At 35.1% G+C, this 11335-nt stretch overlaps 2 protein-coding genes across 4 annotated transcripts in view; one reads left to right on the top strand and one right to left on the bottom strand.

The window, feature by feature from the left end:
- LOC102679237 (glucose dehydrogenase [FAD, quinone]-like) overlaps positions 1-11329 on the top strand; it is a 13321-nt gene extending 1992 nt beyond the window's left edge. Inside the window, exons 1-6 of one of the 2 annotated variants that reach the window (XM_006610607.2) lie at positions 1836-1997; positions 6533-6967; positions 7094-7455; positions 8718-8882; positions 9038-9190; positions 9460-11329. In XM_006610607.2, the coding sequence (XP_006610670.2) occupies positions 1979-1997; positions 6533-6967; positions 7094-7455; positions 8718-8882; positions 9038-9190; positions 9460-10752 (2427 nt within the window). In that variant the 5' untranslated portion in view covers positions 1836-1978 and the 3' untranslated portion in view covers positions 10753-11329. Of the gene's footprint in view, positions 1-438; positions 1998-6532; positions 6968-7093; positions 7456-8717; positions 8883-9037; positions 9191-9459 lie in introns of those variants that run through there. The other variant, XM_031508079.1, reaches the window with a different exon arrangement.
- The window catches only part of LOC102679685 (flotillin-2), a 105176-nt gene that overhangs the window by 37426 nt on the left and 56415 nt on the right, over positions 1-11335 (bottom strand). The gene's annotated exons all lie outside the window — the stretch shown is intronic.

The following is an 11335-nucleotide window of genomic DNA, read 5'->3' as shown; positions in this document are numbered from 1 at the left end:
CAAATTTCTAAAAAAACCAAGTACCAAGAAATCCGATTGTAATTTAAATTATAAATTCATTCGACTCCTCGATGATAAAATTCTTATTCGTATTATTGAATAAAAAAAAAATTATAATATATATTTATAAAATTATAAATTCATTCGACGTCTCGATGATAAAATTCTTATTCGTATTATTTGAATAAAAAAAAATTATAATAATATTAATTTATTTCAAATTTCTAAAAAAAACGAGTACCAAGAGATCCGATTGTAATTTAAATTATAAATTCATTCGATGATAAAATTCTTATATAATTCATATTATTGAATAAAAGAAAAATTATAATAATATAATAAATTAATATAAATTAATAATAATAAATTAATAATAAATAATAAATTAAAAAAAATATAATAAATTATAATATTAATTTATTTCAAATTTCTAAAAAGACCGAGTACCAAGAGGGCGCCTGTATGAGTATCAAGGACAAACGATGCAAATGGTCGAAGGGTAAGGCCCTGGGTGGAAGCTCGGTGATCAACGCCATGCTGCACGTGTTCGGGAACAAGATGGACTACGACGGCTGGGCGAGCGAGGGGAACGAGGGATGGGGTTACGAGCAAGTTCTCCCATACTTTCGAACATCGTTGAGCTGTTCGCCGGACCACGTGGCCCGATTCGGTGCCGATTACTGCGGCACGGACGGACCGATGAGGATCAGGAATTACAATTACACGGCAACGGATATACAGAACGTGATACTGGGGGCGGCGCGGGAGTTGGGATACGAGATCCGGGAGCCGTTGAACGGGGACCGTTTCGTGGGATTCGGCAAGGCCATGGGCACCCTCGACGACGGGCGGCGTCTGAACGCCGCCAAAGCTTTCCTCTCCCCCGTCAAGCACAGGAAGAATTTATACGTGATGAAGTCGAGCCGAGTGGACAGGGTGCTGTTCGACGAGGATGGACGGGCGAGCGGAGTGAGGATCACGTTGAAGAACGATCGAAGGATCGACGTGAGGGCGGCCAAGGAGGTGATCCTGTCGGCGGGGAGCGTGGCCAGTCCCCAGATACTGATGCTCTCGGGGACCGGGCCCAAGGAACACTTGGAGGAGATGGGGATAACGCCTGTCCACGATCTACCCGTCGGGACTAATCTTCAGGATCACGCCATATGGCTGGGCACGTATCTCTTGTTCGTCAACGAATCCGTCACCTCACCCCCGCCCGAGGACGCGATCTACGACTCGGCCTACCAATACTTGATCCACAAAACCGGCCTGTTGAGCGATCTACCGATCAATCTCCTAGGCTTCGTCAACGTGACCGATCCTTCGTCCAAGTATCCGGACGTTCAATTCATCGTGGCGCCGGTTTATCGTTTCGACAGGAACATATTAACGACCGTGATGAACAGTTTCGATATAACGGACGACCTGGTTACGGACATGTCACGCGTGATCACGAAGACGAGCCTGGTCATAGTTTGCCCTATACTGTTGAAACCGAGGAGCAGAGGAGCGGTGAGATTGCGCAGCATCGATCCCGCCGACCCCGTCAAGATTTACGCGAATTACTTCGCCGAGAAGGGCGATCTGGAGACGTTGTTGAAATCCGTGGACGTGGTCAAGGCGCTGTTGAACACCGAGACCCTGAAGAAGCACGGCATGCGGTTGCACCACCTCGATATTCCCGGATGTCGGCACACGGAGCCCGATAGTGAGGAGTATTGGGAATGCAGCATCAGGCACGTGTCCGCTTCTCTGTTTCACGCGTGTGGAACGGCCAGGATGGGGCCGGCCGACGACTCGAGGACCGTCGTCGACTCGAGATTGAAGGTGCACGGAGTCCAGGGTTTGCGAGTGATCGACGCGTCGATCATGCCGAGTATCATTAGCGGGAATACCAATGCACCGACCATGATGATTGCCGAGAAGGGGGCGGATATGATTAAGGAGGATTGGTTGAAGAATTTGCGAGCGGAGGAAGATGACGATACGCGGCAGACGTGCGTGTAAAAAATCGTTTTTGGATGTTTAATGTAGTAATTCTCTATCTTTGTCTATGAGAGATGGACAAAATTGTAACGAAGCTGAGAATAAAATTACTTTAATAATTTGTTCATGTGAATAAGTATAAAAGAGAGGATTCGAATATATTTTAAATAATAAAATTATTAAAGTAATTTTCGAAATTTCTTTTTCAACAAAATAATATTCAAATCTGCGCATGTAACATATACGATAATGTAGACAAGCCAAGAAAGATAGAAATACGCAGCAGTATGCGTATAAAAGATCGTTTTCGGATGTGTAGTATAGTGTTAGGCTTGGACGTACTTGTATATTATTTCTATTGTGCTTTGCCTGCAGAGATGGACAAAATTGTAACGTTCGAAATTGAGAATAAAATTATTTCAATAATTTGTTCATGTGGATAAGTATAAAAGAGAGGATCGATTCGAATATATTTTAAATAATAAAATTATTAAAGTTTCAAAATTTCAATTCTAGTTACTCTTTCAACAAATTAATGCTCAACTCTGCGCATGTAACGTATAATATAGACGAGTGAAGAAAGATAGGAATACGGCAGACATGCGTATAAAAGATTGTTTTCGGATGTATAGTATAGTGTTAGGCTTGTATATTCTTTCTATTGTGCTTTGCTTGCAGAGATGGACAAAATTGTAACGTTCGAAATTGAGAATAAAATTACTTTAATAATTTGTTCATGTGGATAAGTATAAAAGAGAGGATCGATTCGAATATATTTTAAATAATAAAATTATTAAAGTTTCGAAATTTCAATTCTAGTTACTCTTTCAACAAATTAATGCTCAACTCTGCGCATGTAACGTATAATGTAGACGAGTGAAAGAAGATGGGAATACGGCAGACATGCGTATAAAAGGTCGTTTTCAGATGTATAGTATAGTGGCAGGCTTGGACGTACTTGTATATTCTCGCTATTGTGCTTTGTCCACGAAAGATGGGCAAAATTGTAACGTTCAAAGTTGAGAATAAAATTATTTCAATAGCTTATTGTTTAGTTAAAGTATCGAATAATTTGTGGATAAGTGTAGAAGAGGATTGATTCGAATGACTTTTGAAATTTTAAGTCTGGTTACTTTTTTAATAAATGCACAATTGAGTATAAAACATATACATATAATATAGACTGCTAATTCCACTCCACTCTCCTCTACAAGGAGTGGGGAAAAGAGTCTGTAGAGTTGGGCATTATAACCTATTGAAAAACTATTGAAAAATTTCGAATAAAATTACTTTGAATAATTAAAATAATAACTTTATTCTATAATAAAGAGGTTCTTGATGTCGAATTTTTTTTTGAGAGGAGAATACGTGATTTATTCTTGCTGCTATTCCCTCGCAAGTAAGTTCCCTTGCAAGCTTTTACCACCAAGTCACGTGACGTATCTCTATCTAATCTAACAATTGTAGTAGGGATAACATGAATACATGACGTCAATGTATTTTTCTCTTGAGGAAATTGAGAAGGAATTGAACAGAGGTGGACAAAATTTAATAGTTAAGAAGTTAAGAATAAAATTATTTAACTTAATTCAAAAATTTTAATTAGTTTCTTTAATAGATTAGTGGTTAACTCTGGAGTTAGGCCAATTTTTGGTGACAAAGAAAGTAACATGAATCTAATTTTCATTATCAGTGTGTGATTTGCCCATTTTTAATTAATTCCATATTTTCTCGTCGTGTTTTGTACTCATATATGTACTAATACTTATATGTAATAATATACACTTTTATAGTGTGGTGGGGAAACACAGAAGTGGGGCAGAAAAGACATGCGACTCGTAACTCGTCCAAGTCTGCAGTGGAGCGTTGATTATTCGAACTGCTGGATCCAAAGTGGTTAAAATTGTTCGGATAATGAAACATCCGTGTACTTTCTTATCCAATTGTAACTATAGGAGTTACATGTAAAATTACTTATTAAATACAAAAGTAGTACTATTAATTTGAAATGTTAAAATGTTAAATAATTACGTTAAGTAATTATTACGTCAATACCGATTTGAAGAGAGATGCAACTTTGGCTCGAATAATTCGAATGATAGACGAGAAAAGAAGAAAGAAATAATAAAAAAAAAAATATTATAAATTCACATTGCATGATGATATCCTTTTGATTTTTGATAGTGTGATTAAAAATTAACGATATTTTTGATTATTTTTTTTTATAAATGTTATTCATCCTTGTACAATGTTATGAATTACTTTCTTGAAAAATTGTTTCTTGAAATGCAATACGATAGCAATTCTTGGAATCGTTAACATTCCAATGCATTTTACAGTTGTTCTGTAATTCACTGAACGCACTTACGTTATCGTTAAATTTTTCTGCAACATAGTCGACACAACGAAAATTCTTATTGAAATGTAATCTATTATTAATTTAAAATTGAAAAAAGAAGAATTTGATAAAATGTATTTTGCAATGAAATATTTCTATCGAGAGCGCTATTGATAATAAATAAAATTTTAAGAATAAAAACCAAAATCAAAATATAATGTAAAATATAATCGATAATGCGACACGACAATTAATAATTAATGTTTTAATATTAATATCATCGAGGAGAATAATTGCTTTACAACAAGAGAGATAACAGTTGAGTTTTATAATTCGATTCGATAATAACGTTCGATAAAAAATAACGAGATGGAAAAAAGGGGTTTCGATGTTTTATTACAAGGAAAACCGTGAAATGCGAAAGTGAAACGAAATCGACGATGATATGCAGACTGACTTGCCACGTGAAAAAGTTATTGTAAGAGGCTGTAAAGCCGGCGAGTAATACCATGAATAATAGAAAATAAAAAGTATCGAAGTAGAGCGGAAGCAGAGCAAACACGATCAGGTTGGTCGCTCTGTAGCTAATAATTTGTAAGATCCTTTCTAATTGTGCTTACAATCTATCGATAACACACAGAAATGCGAAGAAATAAACGATTTTAAGTAATATTGCTTAAAGTGAGATGTTATTACAAAAGATGTTGTTATATGGAATGCAATATAAACTAATATAACTAATATAACAATATAAACTAATATAAGCTAATATTTGTATTGAATATATAATGATGACAATAAAATCTTTGGAACACTTTTTATACTTGATTTAAGAAAAATTTTATTTAAATATACCAAAATATCAAATCTCATTTTACTTAATCCTTTTGTAGAAATATCGAATATCACATTTTAAATTTAAAACTTCTTAATTTCCTAATTCAAGATACTTGATGAAGTATCAATCCTCTTTAAAACACCGATAAATTTAAAAAATATCGGCAAATATAAAAATTTTTACAAATGGATCTGCCTCTTTCGTCATCGAATTCGAATCATTCGATGTTATGAATTTCGTTGTAATTTTAATCGAGGAAAGTGGTTACTCGTTAATAAACGAAAGCGTGCACCTCGAAAGCAAAAAAAGTAGAGACAGGAGGGAAGTGGCAAGAAACCAAGGCACCGAGAGAGGAGCACCACTTTCGTTCAAATCAATCGTCAATGGTCCGCCACCCTTTCAGCACTAAAGAATTCAGTTTTCCATTTTTTAAACAAATAAGTGCCGTTCTGCTTTTTATATATAAAAAAAAAAAAAAAATAATAAATCCATTGTGCATGATTTTAAATTCAAAAATTAAGAGTGAACAGTGTGAGATTAAACGGTATAAAATCAAGAAACTCTTTGATCAATCTTTTCTTCTTAATTTTAATTACGAGATGGGAGTTTGTTTTCTAGATATTTGACTCGATACGTGAAGTTTATTTATGCAGAAGAATTTATACGTTCGAAGCGTTCGATTAAAAATCCAGGTATCTTTAATCGATCAATAATAAAAATGTAATAGATATTACGGAAAGGAATAATATAAGAATACGTGATCAATCACGTAATAAATTAACGATTACTTAAATTAAGATAGTTAGATGAAGAATTTTTAACGTTAAATGGTTATTAGTCACTGCAGTTGACAAAAAGAAACGTGGTTAAAGAAACGTCTGTTTAAAGAACGAAAACGTAACCATTGTTCTTCACTTCCACACGTGTGTGAATACAATGAACTCTTTGTCGCTTAAGTGCTCACGACATTCGAAACTCCTTCTTTCTTTTGCCGAACACAATAGGCACAAAAACACACACAAAAACAAAAAAGAAACAAAAGGAAAGAAAGAAACAGACGAGTCACTCTTATTTCTTCGACTCTCTTTAATTATTTTATTCTGCGAAAAACGTATATCCAAATCCAAAATCTTTTCGTTTGTTTTCTTTTAAAAACAATCTTTTCGTCAAATTATATATCAAATATAAATTTTCTCTAAACAATTTAGAATTCCATTCTAAGAGAATGATCAATCATCTAAATTCTTTTACTCATTATTAAGAACATTCGTGATTCGAATGATCCACCATCATCTTCTCTGATTCCTCCTCGTGCAAACACAATTTAGAAAAAAGAAAAGATCGATAATTGCTGAAACTTTGCCCAACAGAGGAAGGGAATCCATCATCCTCGAAAGTTATGTCGTGGGTGCCACCGGACTTAGCAACTCTTTGCCAGCCACATTCCACCGTGTCTACCTGCCAACCGCCGGCCTTCATGTTCCTGGCTCTGGTCGCGCATCTATTCGGCTATTCCCAAGACCCTTTCCACCGTCCATCTCGTGATTTCGACTCGTTTCGCCCGTGGAAATTCGACGAATGCGTGAGATCCAACGCGAGACGTTCGTCCAAGGACACGTTACGCGGTCACAAGATGGAGGACGATGGAGGAGGATCGGTGGAGTTGTCGAGGGAGGAGGATGAAAGGGAGACGATTGAATCATCGATCGTGAATTTCGAAGAAATTTGTAACTTTTATCCTCCGCGAACCGAAATCGTCCGTGAACCGTTGAGTAAAATTTACGATGCAGTTCGATTTGATCAAGGTAAACGTCCCTTTTTTTTATGAATAAAAAAGGAAGAATAGATACGTGAAAGAAAAAATTATTCTGGTTGATTATTTGTTAAATTTCTTTTTTTTGGTAATTTATCAATATAATTATTAATTGCAGAAAGAATTTATATTCCGAGAATGTTGAACGACATTGCATCTCCAATGTATCTGTTAACGAGCCAGGATCAAGTAAATCGTCAAGATGATAATTCAAAGGCGGTGGAAAGAATTTTCATCGACAATCGAGACGAAAATGTTCAAACGATTTCTTCGTACGACGCTTGGAGAGGTGGTGCTAGTGATTTTGATCGGTACAAGAATTTTATGTATCCTAAGAAGTTGGTGGATAGTCAGATTGGCGTCAATTTTCCGCAAATTTCCACGAATTTTCCTAGAGAAGAGTACGATTTTATTATCGTTGGAGCTGGATCGGCTGGATGCGTTCTCGCGAATAGATTGAGCGAAGTAAAACACTGGAAGGTATCTATTCGAGAATAATTTTAACGAAGATTTGTTGTATTTTGTTACTTTAATCAGTAGAAAGGCAAAAGTATTCGATTAAGAGAATTTTTATATAATAGAATGTACTGTTGGAAAGTATTTTTTGAATTTCATTTCGTATTATTCGTATTTTCCCGCGAAAACGTAGAGCGCTTTATTCAATATGGCTGACGAATTCTATTTCCAATTAGATCTTTTCGAATTATCAATAATTTTGATATTTTTAGTTGTAGGATTAATTATTTCATATATTTTTATTGTTTAGAAAGAAAAACAATTTTTAATGACATTCTTTTATCTTCTGAATTAAAACAATTCAAATATTTTTGATATTTATCGAAACTGAAATTGATCTCTCAAAAAATGATTGGTGACTTTTTACTTTTCTAGGAAATAGAATATATATTAGATTTTTATTAAACAGAAAGAAAAAAAACTTTAGTCAGAACTTTAAACTGCATAGGAAAGAAAGGCCACGCTGAATTCCAATGTTAATCGGATAATAATAAGAAGAAAAAAAAAAGAACGAGTTTTTATGAACATGGAACGCTTTTTACTAAATAGTGCAATGGTGATTAATGATTCATGAAATGATTTTGTTCGAAATTGAACGTAGAATAAAATTCTCCTTTATTCTTATCGAAATTAAATAAATTTTAATAATTGATCTGATAATTAAATTTATTTCTTAACTTTAATCTTTAAAGAATTTGTACAATTGTTAAAGTGAATTTTATAAAATCGTCGCGCTTGATGCGTAAAGATAAAGAAAGTTGATAATCCCTTAGTTGAAAAGTCGAACAATGCCGAGGGCTTCTTTGAAAAGGATCATGAAACAGAAGATCGTCGACCATTATATCGTGAGACCTCACTTAGAGGTTTCAATTGATGATTAAACCAGACCGTGAACCGCGTAAGACTATAAAACTATTTATTGGATCGAGTAGTGTCAATGCAATAAAATCAGCCTAGCAAAAAATCATCTGTATTTTTAACGAGTTTAAGCAATTTTCATCACAGATTTTTATTAATCTCTTATTAATGACAATAACATAGATATAATTTTTCAAAAAGATTTTATCTTTTCAAAATTAATTATTTTATGAGAAAAAAAACTATGAATGATCAATGATCGATTCAACAATTTTAGAACAGCATTACAATTAAATATAAATTGAATTAATTAAAAAAAAGTGAAATGAAAAGTTAACGAATATTTGATTTTTTATATTCATTTTTAGATATTATTATTGGAGGCTGGAATAGAAGAACCATTGGTGGCCAAAGTTCCTGCTTTTGCCTCTATGTTGCAAGCCAGCAATATTGATTGGATGTATCGTACACAACCAGAGCGACACTCTTGTCGATCAAGAAGAGATAGAAGCTGTGCATGGGCAAGGGGTAAAGTATGTATTATATAATATGAACCTCGAATCTTAATTATGATCTTACACGTTCAAAATAATATTTTTATTTTCGTAGCAATCGATAATTTTAAAAATTGAATTGTATAATATTATATATTTATTATACTTAAGATATATGTTATAAATTGTCGTAGGTAATGGGTGGATCCAGTACTATCAACTATATGATTTATATACGTGGTAATCCAAAAGATTACAACGAATGGGCAGAGAAAGGAAATTATGGATGGAGTTACGAAGAAGTTTTGCCATATTTTCTCAAGTCAGAGAACAATAAGGATCGAGAGGTAAATTTAACGAAGCTTATATTAACTTCCTTCTTCAAGCAAAATTACACAGAAAATTTATCATTCATAATAATTGTGATCATTAGTATAAAAGAATATATCACAGAAAACTAAATAAATCACATCTCCAAAAATCTAATCATATTTTCCAATTTCATTATTCAACAATAAAACAAAATTAACAATCCATTCATATCCTAACGATATCAAATTATAAAAGATCATCTAAAAATCTAATCACGTCGATTTGCACAATATCGATTTCCTAGATCGTAAAAGAAAATCCATACTATCACAACAAAGGCGGTTATCAATCGGTGGAACGATTTCCATACACCGACATCAACGCGAGGATTCTTTTGAACGCGTGGCGGGAACTCGGTCACGTGACCGTAGATGCAAACGCGGGAACACAATTGGGAGTAATGAAATTGCAAATGACTTCCCTCCATGGAAAGCGCGAAAGCGTCAATAGTGCGTATATCAGACCTATCAGGCGCAAACGAAAGAATCTCACCATCGAAACACAGGCTCACGTCACTAGATTACTGACAGATCCAATCACGAAACGTGTGACAGGTGTCGATTACACGTGTACATCGACAGGATTGAGTAAATCTGTTCTGGCTAGGAAAGAGGTCGTCCTTTCAGCTGGCACGATTAACTCGCCCAAAATTTTAATGCTATCCGGCATAGGGCCGGCCGATGAATTAAAGAAACATGGAATTCCAATAATCAGCGACTTACCAGTTGGAAGAAACCTTCAGGATCACGTGACGATGGACGGTTTGGTAATCGCGTTGAACAGTACTTCGACGACGAAAGACAACCGTATGAAGAAAAGTGACATCTGCTACTACGAGAAGACTCAGATGGGGCCACTGTCTGCCACTGGAACACTCGTGTGCGGAGCGTTTTTGCAGACTGCGTTCGAACATGAACATGGCTTACCAGATATTCAATACGCCTTCGATGCTAGCAATCAGATGGATTTTTTGAACGATCCAGCGGAGTTTGGGGAGACCAGGGTCGAGCCTTTGTCTTATTATGATGCCATCAATATTAGACCTATCTTACTGTCGCCTAGAAGCAGAGGATTCTTATTGTTGAACGATACAGATCCTTTGTGGGGGCCACCATCTATCTATCCTGCATACTTCACTGCCTATCCCGATGTAGACGTGATGGTGGAGGGGATAGAGATTGCTTTGAAGTTGTTCCATACCACGTGGTTTCGGCAGTATGGCTTTCGACTTATCGATACGCCTCTGCCATCTTGCAGACGTTTCATTTTTGGCACGAGGGAATATTGGAAGTGCGTGATGATGGAGTACACGGCGACGATCTATCATCCTGTAGGTACGTGCAAAATGGGTCCAGATTGGGATCCCGAAGCTGTGGTCGATCCTGAGTTGAGGGTTTACGGAGTGGCTGGTTTAAGAGTCGTGGACGCTTCGATCATGCCTAAAATCGTTAGAGGGAACACGAATGCGCCTACCATCATGATCGCGGAAAAGGCTAGCGACATGATCAAGGATGAATGGTTATATGCGTGGAAGTAAAAGTTTGTGATTATATCGAAGACGAGAACTTTGGACAGTAACGATGTAATAAGTAAAAAGTTGGTATCGATCCAACTGATTTTTAATGTGTTTTCGATATGCAGGTACGCCAATGTAATTCGTTTTTATATGTAGAATATGATGTATAATAATAACTATAGTGAAAGTTTGTAATGTTATTCCTCGAGAATATTGATTTTAGTATATATTATAAAATTTTTACGATTTTACCATAGGATAGGATAAAAGCATTGATTAATTGAATTACCTTCATTAATAGTACCAAAAATTAAAAGAATCTATTGTTTGGAATAATCTTACCTGAAACAAAGGAAAAAAGAGGTTATATTAATTTCTATTCTTAATTATATGATGAAATATTGAATTGTAAGTATGTCGAGTGAATAAAAATATAAAGAATGTTATCTAATTATTATTCTGTGTCAAGATCTCAAAATGTTAGGTTAATAATATCAATCAATAGCAGAATATAATTAGGTTACAAAAAACGTACGATTAATGAACAGTTATCGCAAATAGTTATCATATAATGATTTCTTGTTCCATTTTTTCCCCTATATAA

Source organism: Apis dorsata, unplaced genomic scaffold, assembly GCF_000469605.1.
Source record: "Apis dorsata unplaced genomic scaffold, Apis dorsata 1.3 scaffold_74, whole genome shotgun sequence".
In the NCBI taxonomy this organism is placed as follows: Eukaryota; Metazoa; Arthropoda; class Insecta; order Hymenoptera; family Apidae; genus Apis; species Apis dorsata.
Note: the sequence above shows the minus strand (reverse complement) of the source record. Positions and strands in the feature narration are given on the sequence as shown.